The sequence below is a fragment of the Oncorhynchus mykiss genome, chromosome 17, assembly GCF_013265735.2.
Source record: "Oncorhynchus mykiss isolate Arlee chromosome 17, USDA_OmykA_1.1, whole genome shotgun sequence".
Classification (NCBI taxonomy): Eukaryota; Metazoa; Chordata; class Actinopteri; order Salmoniformes; family Salmonidae; genus Oncorhynchus; species Oncorhynchus mykiss.
In genome coordinates, this window is record NC_048581.1 from 89,247,145 (window position 1) to 89,272,705 (window position 25,561).

The following is a 25,561-nucleotide window of genomic DNA, read 5'->3' on the forward strand; positions in this document are numbered from 1 at the left end:
ACTGACTAACATGCAGACAGACACAGAATGTTATAGACTGACTAACATGCAGACAGACACAGAATGTTATAGACTGACTAACATGCAGACACAGAATGTTATAGACTGACTAACATGCAGGCAGACACAGAATGTTATAGACTGACTAACATGCAGACAGACACAGAATGTTATAGACTGACTAACATGCAGACACAGAATGTTATAGACTGACTAACATGCAGACAGACACAGAATGTTATAGACTGACTAACATGCAGACAGACACAGAATGTTATAGACTGACTAACATGCAGACAGACACAGAATGTTATAGACTGACTAACATGCAGACACAGAATGTTATAGACTGACTAACATGCAGACAGACACAGAATGTTATAGACTGACTAACATGCAGACAGACACAGAATGGTATAGACTGACTAACATGCAGACACAGAATGTTATAGACTGACTAACATGCAGACAGACACAGAATGTTATAGACTGACTAACATGCAGACAGACACAGAATGTTATAGACTGACTAACATGCAGACAGACACAGAATGTTATAGACTGACTAACATGCAGACACAGAATGTTATAGACTGACTAACATGCAGACAGACACAGAATGTTATAGACTGACTAACATGCAGACACATAATGTTATAGACTGACTAACATGCAGACAGACACAGAATGTTATAGACTGACTAACATGCAGACAGACACAGAATGTTATAGACTGACTAACATGCAGAAAGACACAGAATGTTATAGACTGACTAACATGCAGACAGACACAGAATGTTATAGACTGACTAACATGCAGACACAGAATGTTATAGACTGACTAACATGCAGACAGACACATAATGTTATAGACTGACTAACATGCAGACAGACACAGAATGTTATAGACTGACTAACATGCAGACACAGAATATTATAGACTGACTAACATGCAGACAGACACAGAATGTTATAGACTGACTAACATGCAGACAGACACAGAATGTTATAGACTGACTAACATGCAGACACAGCATGTTATAGACTGACTAACATGCAGACAGACACAGAATGTTATAGACTGACTAACATGAAGACAGACACAGAATGTTATAGACTGACTAACATGCAGACAGACACAGAATGTTATAGACTGACTAACATGCAGACAGACACAGAATGTTATAGACTGACTAACATGCAGACACAGAATGTTATAGACTGACTAACATGCAGACAGACACAGAATGTTATAGACTGACTAACATGCAGACACAGAATGTTATAGACTGACTAACATGCAGACAGACACAGAATGTTATAGACTGACTAACATGCAGACAGACACAGAATGTTATAGACTGACTAACATGCAGACAGACACAGAATGTTATAGACTGACTAACATGCAGACACAGAATGTTATAGACTGACTAACATGCAGACAGACACAGAATGTTATAGACTGACTAACATGCAGACAGACACAGAATGTTATAGACTGACTAACATGCAGACAGACACAGAATGTTATAGACTGACTAACATGCAGACAGACACAGAATGTTATAGACTGACTAACATGCAGACAAACACAGAATGTTATAGACTGACTAACATGCAGACAGACACAGAATGTTATAGACTGACTAACATGCAGACAGACACAGAATTTTATAGACTGACTAACATGCAGACAGACACAGAATGTTATAGACTGACTAACATGCAGACACAGAATGTTATAGACTGACTAACATGCAGACACAGAATGTTATAGACTGACTAACATGCAGACAGACACAGAATGTTATAGACTGACTAACATGCAGCCAGACACAGAATGTTATAGACTGACTAACATGCAGACAGACACAGAATGTTATAGACTGACTAACATGCAGACACAGAATGTTAGACTGACTAACATGCAGACAGACACAGAATGTTATAGACTGACTAACATGCAGACACAGAATGTTATAGACTGACTAACATGCAGACAGACACAGAATGTTATAGACTGACTAACATGCAGACAGACACAGAATGTTATAGACTGACTAACATGCAGACACAGAATGTTATAGACTGACTAACATGCAGACAGACACATAATGTTATAGACTGACTAACATGCAGACAGACACAACATGTTATAGACTGACTAACATGCAGACAGACACAGAATGTTATAGACTAACATGGAGACAGACACAGAATGTTATAGACTGACTAACATGCAGACACAGAATGTTATAGACTGACTAACATGCAGACAGACACAGAATGTTATAGACTGACTAACATGCAGACAGACACAGAATGTTATAGACTGACTAACATGCAGACGCAGAATGTTATAGACTGACTAACATGCAGACAGACACAGAATGTTATAGACTGACTAACATGCAGACAGACACATAATGTTATAGACTGACTAACATGCAGACAGACACAGAATGTTATAGACTGACTAACATGCAGACACAGAATGTTATAGACTGACTAACATGCATACACAGAATGTTATAGACTGACTAACATGCAGACAGACACAGAATGTTATAGACTGACTAACATGCAGACAGACACAGAATGTTATAGACTGACTAACATGCAGACAGACACAGAATGTTATAGACTGACTAACATGCAGACAAACACAGAATGTTATAGACTGACTAACATGCAGACAGACACAGAATGTTATAGACTGACTAACATGCAGACACAGAATGTTATAGACTGACTAACATGCAGACAGACACAGAATGTTATAGACTGACTAACATGCAGACAGACACAGAATGTTATAGACTGACTAACATGCAGACACAGAATGTTATAGACTGACTAACATGCAGACACATAATGTTATAGACTGACTAACATGCAGACAGACACAGAATGTTATAGACTGACTAACATGCAGCCAGACACAGAATGTTATAGACTGACTAACATGCAGACAGACACAGAATGTTATAGACTGACTAACATGCAGACAGACACATAATGTTATAGACTGACTAACATGCAGACACAGAATGTTATAGACTGACTAACATGCAGACACAGATGTTAGACTGACTAACATGCCAGACCTTATAATTAAAGTAATAGCTATTGATAACAGTGGTAGGCTGAATTTTTTTTGGGGGGGGATTATTTGTCCTCGGGGTTTCGCCTGCCAAATCAGTTCTGTTATAGTCACAGACATTATTTTAACAGTTTTAGAACTGTTAGAGTGTTTTCTGTCCAAATCCACCAGTTATATAAATATCCTAGCTTCTGGGCCTGAGTAACAGGCAGTTTACTTTGGGCACGCTTTTCATCCGGATGTCAAAACACGGCCCCCTACCTCAGAGAGGTTAAACAGGTTAACATTCAGACAGATTACCAGGACGTGTATTCAGAGCATGCGCTGACCAGCTGGCAAGTGTCTTCACTGACATTTTCAACCTCTCCCTGACCCAGTCTGTAATACCTACATGTTTTCAAGCAGACCACCATAGTCCCTATGCCCAACAATGCAAAAGTAAACTGTCTAAATGACTTACGTCCCATAGCGTCTGTAGCCATGAAGTGCTTTGAAAGGCTGGTCATGGCTCATATCAACACCATCATCCCAGAAACCCTAGACCCACTCCAATTTGAATGAGAGGATGGGAGAGAGAGAGAGAGAGTGATGGCCTGATAAAATATTACGTCTTAATTAAATAAAATGCAATAAAATATTATTTGTCACGTTTCATAAACAACTGGTGTACACTAACAGTGATGACTCACAGTCCTTCCAACAATACAGAGAGAGAGAGAGAAAATAGAGAAATAAGAGTAAAACATGTAATAATGAAAGTTATAATAGATTCAGTAACTATAACTAGGCTCTATACACAGGGTACCAGTACTGAGTAATGATAACTAGGCTCTATACACAGGGTACCAGTACTGAGTAATGATAACTAGGCTCTATACACAGGGTACTAGTACTGAGTCAATGAGTACTGATAACTTGGCTCTATACACAGGGTACCAGTACTGAGTCAATGAGTACTGATAACTTGGCTCTATACACAGGGTACCAGTACTGAGTCAATGAGTACTGATAACTTGGCTCTATACACGGGGTACCAGTACTGAGTCAATGAGTACTGATAACTTGGCTCTATACACAGGGTACCAGTACTGAGTCAATGAGTACTGATAACTTGGCTCTATACACAGGGTACCAGTACTGAGTCAATATGTACTGATAACTTGGCTCTATACACAGGGTACCAGTACTGAGTCAATGAGTAATGATAACTAGGTTATATGCACAGGGTACCAGTACTGAGTAATGATAACTAGGTTATATACACGGGGTACCAGTACTGAGTAATGATAACTAGGTTATATACACAGGGTACCAGTACTGAGTAATGATAACTTTGCTGTATACACAGGGTACCAGTACTGAGTAATGATAACTAGGTTATATACACAGGGTACTAGTACTGAGTAATGATAACTAGGCTATATACACAGGGTACTAGTACTGAGTCAATGAGTAATGATAACTAGGCTCTATACACAGGGTACCAGTAACTTGGCTCTATACACAGGGTACTAGTACTAAGTCAATGAGTAATGATAACTGGGTTATATACACAGGGTACCAGCACTGAGTCAATGAGTAATGATAACTATTCTAAAATGTATTTTAAAAAAATACACACAATACAATACCCCACCATGACAAAGTGTAAACAGGTTTGTAGACATTTTTGCAAATGTCTAAAAATCAAAACAGAAATTCCTAATTTACATAAGTATTCAGACCCTTTTCTATGAGCTCAGGTGCGTCCTGTTTCCATTGATCATCCTTGAGATGTTTCTACAACTTGATTGGAGTCCACTTGGGGTAAATTCAGTTGATTGGACATTATTTGGAAAGGCACACACCTGTCTATATAAGGTTGACAGTGAATGGCAGAGCAAAAACCAAGCCATGAGGTCGAAGGAATTGTCCGTAGAGCTCCGAGACAGGATTGTGTCGAGGCACAGATCTGGGGAAGGGTACAAAAACATTTCTGCAGCATTGAAGGTCCCCAAGAACACAGTGGCCTCCATCATTCTTAAATGGAAGAAGTTTGTAAACACCAAGACTCATCCTAGAGCTGGCTCCCTGGCCCAACTGAGCAATCGGGGGAGAAATGCATTGGTCAGGAAGGTGACCAAGAGCCTGATGGTCACTCTGACAGAGCTACAAAGTTTCTCTGTGGAGATGAGAGAACCTTCCAGAAGGACAATCATCTCTGCAACACTTCACCAATCAGGCCTTTATGGGAGAATGGCCAGACAGAAGCGACTTCTTAGTGAAAGGCACATGAGAGCCCACTTGGAGTTTGCATTCAGACCATGAGAAGTAACATTTGGGGAGAAACTCCCCAAATACAGGTGTGCCAAGCTGGTAACATCATACCCAAGAAGACTCAAGGCTGTAACCAAAGGCGCTTCAACAAAGTACTAATCAAATCTAATTTTATTGGTCACATACACATCTTTAGCAGATGTTATTGCGGGTGTAGTGAAATGCTTGTGTTCCTAGCTCCAGCAGTGCAGTAGTATCTAACAATTCACAACAATACTTACTCATCTAAAAGTCAAATAATGGAATTGAGAAACATGTAAATATTAGGACAAGCCATGCCTGAGTGGCATTGACTAAAACACAGTAGAATACAATATATATATATACATACATATACACATATGAAATGAGTAGAACCGTATGTAAACATCATTAATGGATGATAGCGGGTTGAAAAGGCCGTGGCTCGGGTGGTTGATGTCATTGATGATCTGTAGGTGTCCTGGAGGGTGCGCCGTTGGGCAGACCGCGGGGCAGACCGCACCACTCTCTGGAAAGCCCTGCGGCTGCAGGCGCTGCAGTTGCCTGTAACAGGCGGTGATACACCCCAACAGGATGCTCTCAATTGTACATCTGTAAAAGTTTGTGAGGGTCTTAGGGGCCAATACGAATTTCTTCAAGCCTCCTGAGGTTGAAGAGGTGATGTTGTGCAATCTTCACCACACTGTCTGTGTGGGTGGACCATTTCAGATTGCCAGTGATGTGTACGCCGAGGAAATTTTCACCTTCTCCACTGCGGCCACGTCGATGTAGGGCGTGCTCTCTCTCTGTTGTCTCCTGAAGTCCAGAATCAGCTTCTTAATTTTGTTGACTTTGAGGGAGAGGTTATTTTCCTGGCACCTCTTCACCAGGGCCCTCACCCCCTCCCTGTGGGCTGTCTCGTCATAATTAGGCCTACTACTGTTGTGTTGTCTGCAATCTTTTTTATTTGATTTATTTTACCGTTATTTTACCAGGTAGGTTGACTGAGAACACGTTATCATTTACAGCAACGACCTGGAGAATAGTTACAGGGGAGATGAATGAGCCAATTGTAAACTGGGGATGATTAGGTGGCCATGATGGTATGAGGGACAGCTTGGGAATTTAACCAGAACACCAGGGTTAACACTCCCTACTCTTATAATACGTGCCATGGGATGTTTTATGACCACAGAGAGTCAGGACACCTGTTTCATTAACGTCCCATCCAAAAGACAGCACCCTGCACAGGGCAATGTCCCTAATCACTGCCCTGGGAATTTTGATTATTTTTTTAGACCAGAGAAAAGAGTGCCTCCTACAGGCCCTCCAACACCACTTCCAGCAACATCTGGTCTCCCATCCAGGGACTGACCAGGACCAACCCTTCTTAGCTTCAGAAGGAAGCCAGCAGTGGGACTTGATGATTGAGTTGGAGGTGTACATGGCCATGCAGTCATGGGTGAACAGGGAGTACAAGAGGTGGCTGAGCACGCACCCTTGTGGGGCCCCAGTGTTGAGGATCAATGAAATGGAGGCGTTGTTTCCTACCTTCACCACATTTGGGCGGTCTGTCAGTAAGTCCAGGACCCAGTTGCACTGGGGTGTCAGGTTTATTTATTTTTTATTTATTTCACCTTTATTTAACCAGGTAGGCAAGTTGAGAACAAGTTCTCATTTACAATTGCGACCTGGCCAAGATAAAGCAAAGCAGTTCGACACATACAACGACACAGAGTTACACATGGAGTAAAACAAACATACAGTCAATAATACAGTATAAACAAGTCTATATACGATGTGAGCAAATGAGGTGAGATAAGGGAGGTAAAGGCAAAAAGGCCATGGTGGCAAAGTAAATACAATATAGCAAGTAAAACACTGGAATGGTAGATGAGAATGGTAGAATGGTAGGTAAGGTATGATCCTTGACTTGCCTCTCAAAGCACTTCATCATGACAGAAATGACTGCTACGGGGCGATAGTCATTTAGTTCAGTTACCTTCGCTTTCTTGGGTACAGGAACAATGGTGGACATCTTGAAGCAAGTGAGGACAGCAGACTGGGATAGGGAGAGATTGATATGTACATACAGTGTGTCATGATGTGGCCCTCTTTGGGGATAGCGAGTACCATATCTCTCTCTCTCACCACCTCTCTCTCTTCCCCCTACACCCAGGCTCTGTTATGCAGGTCATACATTCCTAGAGGAGTCTCTCTCCTCATGGCCAGAGTGTAGATAGAGAAGGTTTCACAGGAGAACAAAGGAACCTATTCTCCATCATAGAACTTGAGAACTGAACAATGTCCATGTTTTGGAGAATGTGTACACGGTCAGGGGGAGAATCCAGCTGCGACCCGGTTCATTTCGTTTAATGTTTGTGAAAGTCATGAGAGACAATACAACCACATTACCATAACTCTGTTTATACAATAGTCTCAGTTGTGAGACTTGCATCTAATTGTTGTATAAAATGAATGAGTAAAGATGAAACTATTTGTGAAATGATGTAATGTGATTATAAACTGTTTAACCTCTCTGGGATATGTGGGACGGTAGCGTCCCAACTGGCCAACATCCAGTGAAAATGCAGAGCGCCAAATTCAAATAAATTACTATAAAAATGAAACTTTCATGAAATCACACATGTAAGATACCAAATTAAAGCTACAATTGTTGTGAATCCAGCCAACGTGTCAGATTTAAAAAATGCTTTACGGCGAAAGCAAACGATGCTATTATCTGAGGATAGCACCCAAGCAAACAAACACAGACCGTCATATTTCAACCCTACAGGCTCGACACAAAACGCAGAAATAAAGATATAATTCATGCCTTACCTTTGACGAGCTTCTTCTGTTGGCACTCCAATATGTCCCATAAACATCACAAATAGTCATTTTGTTCGATTAATTCCGTCAATACATATCCACAATGTCCATTTATTTGGCGTGTTTGATCCAGCAAAACACCAGTTCCAACTCGCGCAACATGACTACAAAAGTTACCTGTAAACTTTGTCGAAACATTTCAAACTACTTTTGTAATAAAACTTTAGGTATTTTTTTGAGTGAGTGAGTGTTCATGTGCAAAGGATTAGCATTTCAATTGTTATAATTATCAACTTTGTAGTGCCTTTTATCTTTCGCGCCATACCGGCTTAGCCCACTAGGGCACATCCCCCTATCATTTCCCTGTAACCATACCTACTTTGTTTGTTTGTTTATGCATTTCTGTGATTTAGTCAGTTAATAAATAAATGATTGAGACAATTGGTGTATGGATGACTCATAGTGAAGACTGGGTTCGTGCGGATAAAACCAACAATTTACTACGTTTGGAGTGAGACTAACATGAGGCAAATAATAATTATTTCATTAGAAGACTAATTGATCAGATATTAAAATATCTCAAAAGTTGTATTAGGAAAATTATAACTTTGTAATCTGAATATTTTTATTTTTTCCCCTCTGGTTGCACATTTAACATGCTGGTATGAATTTGGTTAAACGGATTTAAGTTTCTCTGCATTAAAGTCCCCGGTTACTAGGAGTGCAGCTGCATAAGGAAAATAACATATTCACACAAGCACTGATATTTAACCCTTTCTCCTAGGCTGAGCCTCCTCCTACACATCTGAATAGCCAATATTCTATCTGTTGCTATCCAGAAGATTAGTGATACAGGTTCTTCCTCACTTCATCTAAACTGACCTCTGCCCCCAACTCCTCCCCATAAGAACCCTGATGTTCAACAAGAACATGTTCTGACAGAATGTAAACGTTCTACACTCCCCTCTCTCAGTGACATGAATAAGTATATTTCATATTTTCACATTTAGAAGTCAGAACCCACCAGTGACAACTCAGGACTATTATTGGTTTTCCTACTTGTTAGATGATGCATGTGGACATTCCTGTGTGTGTGTGTGTGTGTGTGTGTGTGTGTGTGTGTGTGTGTGTGTGTGTGTGTGTGTGTGTGTGTGTGTGTGTGTGTGTGTGTGTGTGTGTGTGTGTGTGTGTGTGTGTGTGTGTGTGTGCGTGCGTGCACACACGCTTCTACAATGCTTTCTGTGTAGATGTATTGGTACAGACCTATCTGTTGGTTGTGATGTCCTGACTGATGGAATACACAGTCTCAGTAACAGGAGCCAAGACTAGCTATTCTCTATTCTGCCACTGAAGGCCCGTTGCTTAGTAACACCACAAACATTCTGCCTCCAGAACAGAAAGAACAGCAGGGTTGGAACAGTACACTGGAAAAGAACACTTGAACAAAACACTGTTATAGAACACTGGAACAGAACACTGTTATAGAACACTGGAACAGAACACTGTTATAGAACACTGGAACAGAACACTGTTATAGAACACTGGAACAGAACACTGGTATAGAACACTGGAACAGAACACTGTTATAGAACACTGGAACATAACACTGGTATAGAACACTGGAACAGAACACTGTTATAGAACACTGGAACAGAACACTGGTATAGAACACTGGAACAGAACACTGTTATAGAACACTGGAACAGAACACTGGAACGGAACACTGGTATAGAACACTGGAACAGAACACTGGAACAGAACACTGTTATAGAACACTGTTATAGAACACTGGAACAGAACACTGGTATAGAACACTGGAACAGAACACTGTTATAGAACACTGGAACAGAACACTGGTATAGAACACTGGAACAGAACACTGTTATAGAACACTGGAACAGAACACTGGAACGGAACACTGGTATAGAACACTGGAACAGAACACTGGAACAGAACACTGGAACAGAACACTGTTATAGAACACTGGAACAGAACACTGTTATAGAACACTTGAATAGAACACTGTTATAGAACACTGGAACAGAACACTGTTATAGAACACTGGAACAGAACACTGTTATAGAACGCTGGAACAGAACACTGGAACAGAACACTGTTATAGAACACTGGAACAGAACACTGGTATAGAACACTGGAACAGAACACTGTTATAGAACACTGGAACAGAACACTGTTATAGAACACTGGAACAGAACACTGGTATAGAACACTGGAACATAACACTGTTATAGATCACTGGAACAGAACACTGTTATAGATCACTGGAACATAACACTGGTATAGAACACTGGAACAGAACACTGTTATAGATCACTGGAACAGAACACTGTTATAGAACACTGGAACAGAACACGGTTATAGAACACTGTTATAGAACACTTATAAAACACTGTTATATAACACTGTTATAGGACACTGGAACAGAACACTGTAATAGAACACTGGAACAAAGTTTTAGACTGATCCAATGAACCATTGTATTTATGTTCAAAATGTTGTATCAAGACTGCCCAAATGTGCCTAATTTGTTTATTAATAACTTTTCATGTTCAAAACTGCACTCTCCTCAAACAATAGCATGGTATTCTTTCACTGCAATAGCTACTGTAAATTGGACAGTGCAGTTAGATTAACAAGATTTTAAGCTTTCTGCCAATATCAGATATGTCTATGTCCTGGGAAATGTTCTTGTTACTTACAACCTCATGCTAATCGCATTAGCCTACGTTAGCTCAACCGTCCCGTGAACGGGACACCGATCCCGAAGCAGTAGTTTATTTACATTGTCTTCAGAAAGTGTTCATACCCTTTGACTTATTCCACATTTTGTTGTGTTACAGCCTGAATTCAAAATGGATTAAAAAAATATATTATTCTCACCTATCTACACACAATACCCCATATATATATATATATATATATATATATATATATATATATATATAGTGACAATTTGAAAACATGTTTTTAGAAATGTTAACGATATTTTCTAAAATGAAAAACAGAAATATATTTTTTACATAAGTAGGCAGTGATTACGGCTGTGAGTCTCTCTGGGTCAGTGTCTGAGAGGGATTACGGCTGGCTGTGAGTCTCTCTGGGTCAGTGTCTAAGAGTGATTACGGCTGTGAGTCTCTCTGGGTCAGTGTCTGAGAGGGATTACGGCTGTGAGTCTCTCTGGGTCAGTGTCTGAGAGGGATTACGGCTGTGAGTCTCTGGGTCAGTGTCTAAGAGGGATTACGGCTGTGAGTCTCTCTGGGTCAGTGTCTGAGAGGGATTACGGCTGTGAGTCTCTCTGGGTCAGTGTCTAAGAGGGATTACGGCTGTGAGTCTCTCTGGGTCAGTGTCTGAGAGGGATTACGGCTGTGAGTCTCTCTGGGTCATTTTCTGAGAGGGATTACGGCTGTGAGTCTCTCTGGGTCAGTGTCTGAGAGGGATTACGGCTGTGAGTCTCTCTGGGTCAGTGTCTAAGAGGGATTATATATATATATATATATATATATATAGTGACAATTTGAAAAGATGTTTTTAGAAATGTTAACGATATTTTCTAAAATGAAAAACAGAAATATATTTTTTACATAAGTAGGCAGTGATTACGGCTGTGAGTCTCTCTGGGTCAGTGTCTGAGAGGGATTACGGCTGGCTGTGAGTCTCTCTGGGTCAGTGTCTAAGAGTGATTACGGCTGTGAGTCTCTCTGGGTCAGTGTCTGAGAGGGATTACGGCTGTGAGTCTCTCTGGGTCAGTGTCTGAGAGGGATTACGGCTGTGAGTCTCTCTGGGTCAGTGTCTGAGAGGGATTACGGCTGTGAGTCTCTGGGTCAGTGTCTAAGAGGGATTACGGCTGTGAGTCTCTCTGGGTCAGTGTCTGAGAGGGATTACGGCTGTGAGTCTCTCTGGGTCAGTGTCTAAGAGGGATTACGGCTGTGAGTCTCTCTGGGTCAGTGTCTGAGAGGGATTACGGCTGTGAGTCTCTCTGGGTCATTTTCTGAGAGGGATTACGGCTGTGAGTCTCTCTGGGTCAGTGTCTGAGAGGGATTACGGCTGTGAGTCTCTCTGGGTCAGTGTCTAAGAGGGATTATATATATATATATATATATATAGTGACAATTTGAAAAGATGTTTTTAGAAATGTTAACGATATTTTCTAAAATGAAAAACAGAAATATATTTTTTACATAAGTAGGCAGTGATTACGGCTGTGAGTCTCTCTGGGTCAGTGTCTGAGAGGGATTACGGCTGGCTGTGAGTCTCTCTGGGTCAGTGTCTAAGAGTGATTACGGCTGTGAGTCTCTCTGGGTCAGTGTCTGAGAGGGATTACGGCTGTGAGTCTCTGAGTCAGTGTCTGAGAGGGATTACGGCTGTGAGTCTCTCTGGGTCAGTGTCTAAGAGGGATTACGGGGGTGAGTCTCTCGGTCATTGTCTAAGAGGGATTACGGCTGTGAGTCTCTCTGGGTCAGTGTCTGAGAGGGATTACGGCTGTGAGTCTCTGGGTCAGTGTCTAAGAGGGATTACGGCTGTGAGTCTCTCTGGGTCAGTGTCTGAGAGGGATTACGGCTGTGAGTCTCTCTGGGTCAGTGTCTAAGAGGGATTACGGCTGTGAGTCTCTCTGGGTCAGTGTCTGAGAGGGATTACGGCTGTGAGTCTCTCTGGGTCAGTGTCTGAGAGGGATTACGGCTGTGAGTCTCTCTGGGTCAGTGTCTGAGAGGGATTACGGCTGTGAGTCTCTCTGGGTCAGTGTCTGAGAGGGATTACGGCTGTAAGTCTCTCTGGGTCAGTGTCTGAGAGGGATTACAGCTGTGAGTCTCTCTGGGTAAGTCTCTCAGAGCTTTACACACGTGGATTGTGCAACATTTGCCCATTATTCTTTAAAAAATTCTTCATAGTCTGTGAAATTGGTTGTTGATAATTGCTCGACAATCATTTTCAGGTCTTGCCATAGATTTCCAAGTAGATTTAATTTAAAACTGTAACTCAGCCACTCAGGAACATTCACTGTCTTCTTGGTAAGCAAGTCCAGTGTATATTTGGCCTTGTGGTTTAGGTTATTGTCCTGTTGGAAGGTGAATTAATCTCCCAGTGGATGGTGGAAAGCAGACTAAACTAGGTTTTCCACTAGGATTTTGTCTGTGTTTAGCTCCATTCTGAAAAACTCCCCAGTCCTTAATCTTGACGCTACTCATCCCTGTCACGGGATCATTTTCGTCAGCAGCCGCTGAATAGCATAGCGCCACAGTCAAATAATATTACTAGAAAATATTAATATTCATGAAATCACAAGTGAAAAATATTGAAACACAGTTTAGCCTTTTGTTAATCACCCTGTCATCTCAGATTTTGAAATTATGCTTTACAGCCAAAGCTAGACAAGCATTTGTGTAAATTTATCGATAGCCTAGCATAGCATTATGCCTAGCTAGCAGCAGGCAACCTGGTCACGAAAATCAGAAAAGCAATCAAATTACCTTTGATGAGCTTCGGATGTTTTCACTCACGAGACTCCCAGTTAGATAGCAAATGTTCCTTTTTTCCAAAAATATTATTTTTGTAGCCGAAATAACTCCGTTAGTTCTTCACGTTTGGCTGAGAATTCTACCGGAAATTGCGGTCACGACAACTCTGAAAAATATTCCAAATTAGCTTCATAATATCGACAGAAACATGGCAAACGTTGTTTATAATCAATCCTCAAGGTGTTTTTCAAATATCTATTCGATAATATATCAACCGGGACAGCTGTATTTTCAGTAAGACCGGGAGGAAAAATAGCTACCTCTGTCTATTACGCAATAATTACTCTGAGAGCCCTCAGCCGGACACTTACACAATGTAGTTGTTTACGCTCATTCTTCAACATAAAGGCGTGAAACTACGTCAAAATGCTGTAGACACCTTGGGGAATACGTAGAAAAAGGAATCTGGTTGATAGCCCATTCACTGCTCAAAATCGGAACGCAGACCTTTCAAAACATGTGTCACTTCCTGATTGGATTTTCTCAGGCTTTCGCCTGCAATATCAGTTCTGTTATCTCACAGATAATATTTTTACAGTTTTGGAAACTTTCGAGTGTTTTCTATCCTAAGCCGTCAATTATATGCATATTCTAGCATCTTGTCCTGACTAAATAGCCCGTTTACTTTGGGAACGTTATTTTTCCAAAAATGAAAATTGTGCCCCCTAGTTTCAACAGGTTCGATTACTAGCATACCCATAACATGACGCAGCCACCTCTATGCTTTAAAGTGTGGAGAGTGGTACTCAGTAATGTGATGTATTGGATTTGCCCCAAACATAATACTTTGTATTCAGGACAAAACGTTAATTGCTTTGCCACATTTTTAGCAGTATTACTTTAGTGCCTTGTTGCAAACAGGATGCATGTTTTGGAATATTATTATTCTTGTCACGAATACCACCGAAGGTGGCTCCCCTTCCTGTTCGGGTGGCGCTCGGCGGTCGTCGTCGCCGGTCTACTAGCTGCCACTGATCGCTTTTTTCCTTTTCGTTTGTTTTTGTCTAATTGTTTTCACCTGTTCCTTGTTGTGGTTTTGGGATGGGTGTTATTTAAGTTTGTTTAGCCCGCTGGTGTTTGTGCGGGCTTGTGGTTATTCTACGTTAGTGGTGTTTGTGTACTTTTGGGTTTTCGCTGTCCAGTATTTTGGTAACAGTGAGTTTGGGTTTTCGCTGTCCAGTATCTTGGTAACAGTGAGTTTGGGTTTTCGCTGTCCGGTATCTTGGTAACAGTGAGTTTAGGTTTTCGCTGTCCGGTATCTTGGTAACAGTGAGTTTGGGTTTTCGCTGTCCGGTATCTTGGTAACAGTGAGTTTAGGTTTTCGCTGTCCAGTATCTTGGTAACAGTGAGTTTGGGTTTCCCCTGTCCGGTATCTTGGTAACAGTGGGTTTGGGTTTTCGCTGTCTGGTATCTTGGTAACAGTGGGTTTTCGCTGTCTGGTATTTTGGTAACAGTGGTTATGGGTTTTCGCTGTCCGGTATCTTTGTAACAGTGAGTTTAGGTTTTCGCTGTCTGGTATCTTGGTAACAGTGGGTTTGGGTTTTCGCTGTCTGGTATCTTGGTAACAGTGAGTTTGGGTTTTCGCTGTCCGGTATCTTGGTAACAGTGGGTTTGGAGTTTTCGCTGTCCGGTATCTTGGTAACAGTGAGTTTGGGTTTTCGCTGTCCGGTATCTTGGTAACAGTGAGTTTGGGTTTTCACTGTCTGGTATCTTGGTAACAGTGAGTTTGGGTTTTCACTGTCTGGTATCTTGGTAACAGTGAGTTTAGGTTTTCGCTGTCCGGTATCTTGGTAACAGTGGGTTTAGGGTTTCACTGTCTGGTATCTTGGTAACAGTGGGTTTTGGTTTTCACTGTCTGGTATCTTGGTAGCAGTGGGTTTGGGTTTTCGCTGTCTGGTATCTTGGTAACAGTGGGTTTGGGTTTTCGCTGTCTGGTATCTTGGTAACAGTGAGTTTGGGTTTTCACTGTCTGGTATCTTGGTAACAGTGTGTTTAGGTTTTCACTGTCTGGTATCTTGGTAACAGTGAGTTTAGGTTTTCGCTGTCCGGTATCTTGGTAACAGTGAGTTTACGTTTTCGCTGTCTGGTATCTTGGTAACAGTGGGTTTGGGTTTTCGCTGTCCGGTATCCGGTATCTTGGTAACAGTGAGTTTAGGTTTTCGCTGTCCGGTATCTTGGTAACAGTGGGTTTTCGCTGTCCGGTATCTTGGTAACAGTGGGTTTGGGTTTTTGCTGTCCGGTATCTTGGTAACAGTGGGTTTTCGCTGTCCGGTATCTTGGTAACAGTGGGTTTGGGTTTTCGCTGTCCGGTATCTTGGTAACAGTGAGTTTGGGTTTTCACTGTCTGGTATCTTGGTAACAGTGTGTTTAGGTTTTCACTGTCTGGTATCTTGGTAACAGTGGGTTTGGGTTTTCGCTGTCCGGTATCCGGTATCTTGGTAACAGTGGGTTTAGGTTTTCGCTGTCCGGTATCTTGGTAACAGTGGGTTTGGGTTTTCGCTGTCCGGTATCTTGGTAACAGTGGGTTTGGGTTTTGTTGCGCCTGTGTTTTGGGCTTCAGCCATGTTTGTACCTGTTACTGTGCTTGAGGACATTAAAGCGATTTTTCCCGTCTACCTTCTGCTCTCTGCGTCTGACTCCACACTCATCACTATCCCAACGTTACAATTCTGTACAGGCTTCCTTCTTTTCAGTCTGTCATTTAGGTTAGTATTGTGGAGTAACTACAATGTTGTTGATCCAGCCTCAGTATTCTCCTATCACAGCCATTAAACTCTGTCATTTAGGTTAGTATTGTGGAGTAATTACAATGTTGTTGATCCATCCTCAGTTTTCTCCTATCACAGCCATTAAACTCTGTCATTTAGGTTAGTATTGTGGAGTAACTACAATGTTGTTGATCCATCCTCAGTTTTCTCCTATCACAGCCATTAAACTCTGTCATTTAGGTTAGTATTGTGGAGTAACTACAATGTTGTTGATCCATCCTCAGTTTTCTCCTATCACAGCCATTAAACTCTGTAACTGTTTTAAAGTCACCATTGGTCTCATGATGAAATTCCTGAGCGGTTTCTTTCCTCTCCGGCAACTGAGTTAGGAAGGACGTCTGTATCTTTGTAGTGACTGGGTGTGTTGATACACCATCCAAAGTGTAATTTAATAACTTCACCATGCTCAAAAGGATAGTCAACTAGGTGCCCTTCTTTGCGAGACATTGGAAAACCTCCCTGGTCTTTGTGGTTGAGGCTGTGTTAGAAATTCACTGCTCGACTGAGGGACCTTACAGATAATTGTATGTGTGGGGTACCGAGAGGCATGTCAAAGACAGCACGTTAAACACTATTATTGTACACCGAATGAGTCCATGCAATGTACTATGTGACTTGTTAAGCATGTTTTTACTCCTGAACTTATTTAGGATTGCCATAACAAAGTGGTTGAATGCTTATTGATTCAAGGCATTTCAGCTTTTCATTTGTAATTCATTTGTAAAAAATTTGAAAAACATAATTCCACTTTTACATTATGGGCTATTGTGTGTAGGCCAGTGATAAATCATTAATCTTTTTTAAATTCAGGCTGTAACACAACAGAACGTGGAAAAAGTAAAGGGGTGTGAATACTTTCTGAAGGTGCTGTAGGTATCTTTGATATTAACAAGATCATCACTGTTTTACAGGGAGTCCTGGTATCTGGTATTATCTGGTATCCAAAAAAAAAAGAAAACAAAATCTTTGAACTAAATAAAACAACAAAACATAACATAATATAAACACATTTACACAAATAGATTCATATGAAATTAACAGCTGAATTAGCTTGGCAGCTGTTCTATACTCTAATGGGTTCCATCCATTCCTGCTGTTTGCTACTATGTCTGTGTCAGTCTACTAATCCTGTGGTAGCCTGGAAGCGTCATTAGAGGAGACGACTGGCCCACTTTACAGTACTGGGTTTACCTTGAAGCTTTATGAAAAAGACAGACAGGCAGCCATTGAAGTACTATCTAATCTAGAGAGAGAGAGAGAGAGAGAGAGAGGGGGGGGGGGGAGAGAGAGAGAGAGAGAGACAGAGAGAGAGAGAGAGAGAGAGAGAGAGAGAGAGAGAGAGAGAGAGAGAGAGAGAGAGAGAGAGAGAGAGAGAGAGAGAACGCAGGCCTGGTCTCTTCCTTTATAAAGGTGTTACTGTGGTTTCCATCCAATTGACGACAGATTTTCATCATCGAATATTCTAGAATCAGCATTAAAAACAATTTGCAAATATTCCACACCAGAGATGTTTCCGTCACATTGACTTGTTGCGGATAAAAAGGCGCGTGATGACGTAGTGCACATAAAGATAACTTTTACGGTTAAATGGGTTTCCATCGTATTTTCAACTTTACTGGTGGGGTTTTTTTTCTCACAAAAAAAATGTTGCATTATATAGTCTGGTATTGGCACGTGCGCCCTAGCCAACAGCGCTATCTGCATGCTCTTGGCTAGAACACACGTCAAGCCTATATGTTGAGATTATTATAATGGAAAAAAAATAGCAAGATTGTTTTTATTTGTCGAACGACAGCCAATGATTGATTATCACATCAAGATCATCCTGCTCTTTTCTTTAAACTGCGCGGTTTCCACTTTCACCACCCTGTGAAGTTCATCCTAACTTATTTCCTCTGTAGCCTAATAAACTGCATGGTTTCCTGATGAGTCGTAGTGGGAGGACCACACACCATGTCATCGCAGGACTCCGAGTTTACTTCGATATGATGGAGAGAGTAGAGACGGAGAAAGAGAGAACATAGAATATAGAATATAGACATAGAGAGAGATTAGAGGGAGAGGAGAAAGAGAGAGCAGAGATATAAGTAGAGGGAGAGGAAGAGACATAGATACATAAATGTGGTCAGTGTTTTTGCATATTCAGTTGCAGTACTATGTACTAGAGAGAGAGGGGGGATGGAGAAAGAGAGAGAGAGAGAGAGAGAGGGGATGGAAAAGGAGAGAGAGAGAGAGAGAATGTGACAACCTTTTTGTGACAGTAAAGTGTTGTTTTGCCCTAGGTACTGTATGATAACAGACTGCCAGTGTCACACTCACATGCCCTATCACACAGACCTACCAAACCTCACTTGCTGTGAAGACACGGGGGTCAATCGTTTCTCTGTTGGACAACTAAACTAGTGCAGAATTAAAATATAGTTTTAACTCTTCCTTTGTTGCTTCACTCTTAAAAAAAACAATAGGTGCTATCTCGAACCTTAAAGTGTTCCCTGGGCTGTCACCATAGAAGATGGTGTAGAACCGTCTGTAGAACCGTCTGTGGAAAGGGTTCTACCTGGAACCGAAAATGGTTCTCCTATGTCTACAGCTGAAGAACCATTTCAGATCTCTTTTTTTCTGTCTTCTTACTGAGAACTCTTTCTTTCTTTCTTTCCCACAGTGATCTGTACATTCCGCGGGACGGTGACCCACGGTCTGGCTCTGGAGATTGGAGAGACAGTCCAAATACTGGAGAAATGTCAAGGTGTGTTATAATACCCTTACACTCCGACAATACACAATAACATCTGTACATATCTACTTCCTGCTAGGTAGGTTTACCTTAGTTTCTCTACAGTAACAGAATGAGATAAGCAGAGGTCTCTATTACGTGTGTGTGTGTGTATGTGTGTGTGTGTGTGTGTGTGTGTGTGTGTGTGTGTGTGTGTGTGTGTGTGTGTGTGTGTGTGTGTGTGTGTGTGTGTGTGTGTGTGTGTGTGTGTGTGTGTGTGTGTGTGTGTGTGTGTGTGTGTGTGTGTGTGTGTGTGTGTGTGTGATTGGACATGCGACACTCAGAACCAGAGCTCGGGACTTCCGCCGTTCTGTGATCCCTGTCCCCAAAACACAAGTCTACTTGATGGTAATCGCGCTCACCTCTAGTGGTACAGTGCATAGTCAGACCCCTTGACTTTCCACATTTTGTTACATTACAGCCTAAAATGTATTAAATAGTTTTTCTCTTCATCAATTTATAGTACACACAATACCCCATAATGACATCACAATACCCCATAATGACATCACAATACCCCATAATGACAAATAAAATGTTTTTGTTATTGAAATTTTGGCAAATTTCTTAAAAAAATAAAGAAGTGAAATATGACATTTACAGTACATAAGTATTCAGACCCTTTACTCAGTGCTTCTTGGGTATGATGCTACAAGCTTGGCATACCGGTATTTGGGGAGTTTCTCCCATTCTTCTCTGCAGATCCTGTCAAGCTCTGTCAGGTTGGATGGGGAGCTGCACAGCTATTTTCAGATCTCTCTAGAGATGTTCGGTCGGGTTCAAGCCCGGGCTCTGGCAGGGCCACTCAATGACATTTAGAGACTTGTCCTGAAGCCACTCCTGAGTTGTCTTGGCTGTGTGCTTGGGGTCGTTGTCCTGTTGGAAGGTGAACCTTTGCTCAGGTCTGAGGTCCTGAGTGCTCTGGAGCAGGTTTTCATTAAGGATCGCTCTGTACTTTGCTCCATTCATCTTTCCCTCAATCCTGACTAGTCTCCCAGTCCCTGCTACTGAAAAACATCCCCACAGCATGATGCTGCCACCACCATGCTTCACCATAGAGATGGTGCCAGGTTTCCTCCAGACGTGACGAGTTCAATCTTGGTTTCATCAGACCAGAGAATGTTGTTAGAAGCAAGACGAGCGCTTTGACTACAGCATTTAACACCATAATAACCTCCAAACTCATCATCAAGCTTGAGGCCCTGGGTCTGAACCATGTTAATAACCCGCAACCTGCATTCAGAATGTGTACCCCCTAAAGCAGGGATAGGTAACTAGATTCAGCCGCAGGCTGTTTTTCATAGGAGAGGATGGTCAGGGGGCAGGAACATAAATATAATCATTTGTACATTGAAAATTTACCACAACTAAGCCCAAAAATAGATTGTATTTGAAAATAACAATAATTTTATACATTGAGACACGATCACACATGTCTTTTTATTATTTATTTGTGGGAATACTCGGGAACAGATTTCCTATTTAAAAACAACAACATTTGTAGCTGAATTACTTGGCCCAGGTTTTCTGACTGGATTTCGAAAATCTGATAAGGACTAAATGTTATAATTGGGGTTTTCAAAACTGAAAAAAGTAGATTCTGATCCTCCGGATAAGGATTTGGTAATCCAATCTGACCATTAATCAGGATTGTATTTGTTTTTTTGAATTTTTTTGAAAACTGAAAAGATAGTGATTAGGATAATTTTGATGCAACAGGATTATCACCATTGGAAGGGTGGATTTAAAGAGGCGACACTACAACCCCCCAAATATGGGCAATGTTCCTAAGGTGAGGAGGTTTAAGAAATGTTTTTACATCTGAAAACCAAAAGTTGATGAAGTTAAATTGACTGCAGTATAGATATGTGATCAGTTGTTATTTTGAAAAGTGTCAAATAAATGCATCTACTTATAAGTGATATAGAAGCTCGATTAAAAAAAAACAAAAAAAAACAAGGTACCTTCAATGTTCCCCGGGAGCTGAAGACGGTGGATGTTGATTAAGGCAGCCCCCTCCCGCACCTCCCTGATTCAGAGGGGTTGGGGGTTAAATGTGGAAGACACATTTCAGTTGAATGTATTAAGTTGTACAACTGATGGGAGTTCACTCACCTCTGTTTCCCAATGACAGTGTATTAGTAATACCACAACCTGCCCAGTAGATGGCAAGGCCTGTTCAAAGTATTGAAAGTCCCCGATTCTGTCATCTGGATATTGTGGTATCTGGATGAGAATGATCCTATCCTATTATTTTCTGGGGAATTTTTTTAATCAAAAACAGCCAGATCGATCTAAACCTGGATTTAAAAAAAAAGAATCCGGAATCATTCTGATTTATTAACAAAAATCTCTCCGATTTTGGCCCGTATGACGAAGTTTGACTACACAGACCTCCCGAAAGCCCCAACGGTCTAAGGCACTTAAGTTAAGATAACATCAGTCCTACCTGAGCCCCCTCTCTGACACATTATCCACAACGTTAAGATAACATCAGTCCTACCTGAGCCCACTCTGACACATTATCCACAACGTTAAGATAACATCAGTCCTACCTGAGCCCACTCTCTGACACATTATCCACAATGTTAAGATAACATCAGTCCTACCTGAGCCCACTCTCTTACACATTATCCACAATGTTAAGATAACATCAGTCCTACCTGAGCCCACTCTCTGACACATTATCCACAACGTTAAGATAACATCAGTCCTACCTGAGCCCACTCTCTTACACATTATCCACAATGTTAAGATAACATCAGTCCTACCTGAGCCCACTCTCTGACACATTATCCACAATGTTAAGATAACATCAGTCCCACCTGAGCCCACTCTCTGACACATTATCCACAATGTTAAGATAACATCAGTCTTACCTGAGCCCCCTCTCTGACACATTATCCACAACGTTAAGATAACATCAGTCCTACCTGAGCCCACTCTCTGACACATTATCCACAATGTTAAGATAACATCAGTCCTACCTGAGCCCACTCTCTGACACATTATCCACAATGTTAAGATAACATCAGTCCTACCTGAGCCCACTCTCTGACACATTATCCACAATGTTAAGATAACATCAGTCCTACCTGAGCCCACTCTCTGACACATTATCCACAACGTTAAGATAACATCAGTCCTACCTGAGCCCACTCTCTGACATTATCTACAACGTTAAGATAACATCAGTCCTACCTGAGCCCACTCTCTTACACATTATCCACAATGTTAAGATAACATCAGTCCTACCTGAGCCCACTCTCTGACACATTATCCACAATGTTAAGATAACATCAGTCCTACCTGAGCCCACTCTCTGACACATTATCCACAACGTTAAGATAACATCAGTCCTACCTGAGCCCACTCTCTGACACATTATCCACAACATTAAGATAACATCAGTCCTACCTGAGCCCACTCTCTGACACATTATCCACAACGTTAAGATAACATCAGTCCTACCTGAGCCCACTCTCTGACACATTATCCACAACGTTAAGATAACATCAGTCCTACCTGAGCCCACTCTCTGACACATTATCCACAACATTAAGATAACATCAGTCCTACCTGAGCCCACTCTCTGACACATTATCCACAACGTTAAGATAACATCAGTCCTACCTGAGCCCACTCTCTGACACATTATCCACAACGTTAAGATAACATCAGTCTTACCTGAGCCCCCTCTCTGACACATTATCCACAACGTTAAGATAACATCAGTCCTACCTGAGCCCACTCTCTGACACATTATCCACAATGTTAAGATAACATCAGTCCTACCTGAGCCCACTCTCTGACACATTATCCACAATGTTAAGATAACATCAGTCCTACCTGAGCCCACTCTCTGACACATTATCCACAATGTTAAGATAACATCAGTCCTACCTGAGCCCACTCTCTGACACATTATCCACAACGTTAAGATAACATCAGTCCTACCTGAGCCCACTCTCTGACATTATCTACAACGTTAAGATAACATCAGTCCTACCTGAGCCCACTCTCTTACACATTATCCACAATGTTAAGATAACATCAGTCCTACCTGAGCCCACTCTCTGACACATTATCCACAATGTTAAGATAACATCAGTCCTACCTGAGCCCACTCTCTGACACATTATCCACAACGTTAAGATAACATCAGTCCTACCTGAGCCCACTCTCTGACACATTATCCACAACATTAAGATAACATCAGTCCTACCTGAGCCCACTCTCTGACACATTATCCACAACGTTAAGATAACATCAGTCCTACCTGAGCCCACTCTCTGACACATTATCCACAACGTTAAGATAACATCAGTCCTACCTGAGCCCACTCTCTGACACATTATCCACAACGTTAAGATAACATCAGTCCTACCTGAGCCCACTCTCTGACACATTATCCACAACGTTAAGATAACATCAGTCCTACCTGAGCCCACTCTCTGACACATTATCCACAACGTTAAGATAACATCAGTCCTACCTGAGCCCACTCTCTGACACATTATCCACAACGTTAAGATAACATCAGTCCTACCTGAGCCCACTCTCTGACACATTATCCACAACGTTAAGATAACATCAGTCCTACCTGAGCCCACTCTCTGACACATTATCCACAATGTTAAGATAACATCAGTCCTACCTGAGCCCACTCTCTGACACATTATCCACAATGTTAAGATAACATCAGTCCTACCTGAGCCCACTCTCTGACACATTATCCACAATGTTAAGATAACATCAGTCCTACCTGAGCCCACTCTCTGACACATTATCCACAACGTTAAGATAACATCAGTCCTACCTGAGCCCACTCTCTGACATTATCTACAACGTTAAGATAACATCAGTCCTACCTGAGCCCACTCTCTTACACATTATCCACAATGTTAAGATAACATCAGTCCTACCTGAGCCCACTCTCTGACACATTATCCACAATGTTAAGATAACATCAGTCCTACCTGAGCCCACTCTCTGACACATTATCCACAACGTTAAGATAACATCAGTCCTACCTGAGCCCACTCTCTGACACATTATCCACAACATTAAGATAACATCAGTCCTACCTGAGCCCACTCTCTGACACATTATCCACAACGTTAAGATAACATCAGTCCTACCTGAGCCCACTCTCTGACACATTATCCACAACGTTAAGATAACATCAGTCCTACCTGAGCCCACTCTCTGACACATTATCCACAACGTTAAGATAACATCAGTCCTACCTGAGCCCACTCTCTGACACATTATCCACAACGTTAAGATAACATCAGTCCTACCTGAGCCCACTCTCTGACACATTATCCACAACGTTAAGATAACATCAGTCCTACCTGAGCCCACTCTCTGACACATTATCCATAACATTAAGATGATACTGATCATGTTGAATTCAGGGATTTCAGAGGGTGGGGTAAAGGATGAGATCAGGGGTGTTCTCCTAAACATTGATTTTGATATTTCTCTCTTTCAGGATGGTACCGAGGATCCTCCACCAGGAAACCCACAATTAAGGTAAATAAACTGCTCCAATGACCTCCTAGCGGAAATAGGCTATTTCCCTACCATTCTGTCTGTAGTTCTGGGCTTCTAGAGTGACAGTGTCTCTGGTACAGGTGAGAACAAGGTTAATTGTTCTCACACCTTACTGTACCAAAAAAAAAAACTAAATGTTTGAAAAAGTATTGTTGTACACTACAAACAAAGCTATTATTTTGCTCTGGGCTTCCAGAGTTACAGTTTTTCTGCTCCAGTTGAAAAGAAGGTTAGTTGTTTATACACCTTACTTTATATATAAAAACAATTCTAATAAAGATAGTGGTCAAAATGATTGGAAAATTATTGGATTCCCTGTTTTCAGTTCTCCATCTCCCTCACCTTGGATCCCCTGTTTTCAGTTTTCCATCTCCCTCACCTTGGATCCCCTGTTTTCAGTTCTCCATCTCCCTCACCTTGGATTCCCTGTTTTCAGTTCTCCATCTCCCTCACCTTGGATCCCCTGTTTTCAGTTCTCCAACACCCTCACCTTAGATCCCCTGTTTTCAGTACTCTAGCTCTTTCCCCTTGCGAGGATAACAACACTGAGTCTTTTGCTAACATGCTTTATGAGATTAGAGAACACATTGGGAGGGATCGTAGACCATTCCTCCTATACAGAATCTTTCCAGATCCTTGATATCCTTCGACTGCTCTTTTCAATTCAAACCACAGGATTTCAATGGGGTCCAAGTCCGGAGACTGAGATGAC

General features: G+C 41.5%; 1 protein-coding gene across 1 annotated transcript in view; it reads left to right on the forward strand.

Moving 5' to 3' along the window:
• Positions 1 to 25,561, forward strand: part of LOC110493302 (dedicator of cytokinesis protein 3) — a 359,646-nt gene that overhangs the window by 84,395 nt on the left and 249,690 nt on the right. Inside the window, exons 2-3 of the mRNA XM_036950940.1 lie at positions 19,180 to 19,263; positions 24,788 to 24,828. Coding sequence (XP_036806835.1) covers positions 19,180 to 19,263; positions 24,788 to 24,828 — 125 coding nt within the window. The remainder of the gene's footprint in view (positions 1 to 19,179; positions 19,264 to 24,787; positions 24,829 to 25,561) is intronic.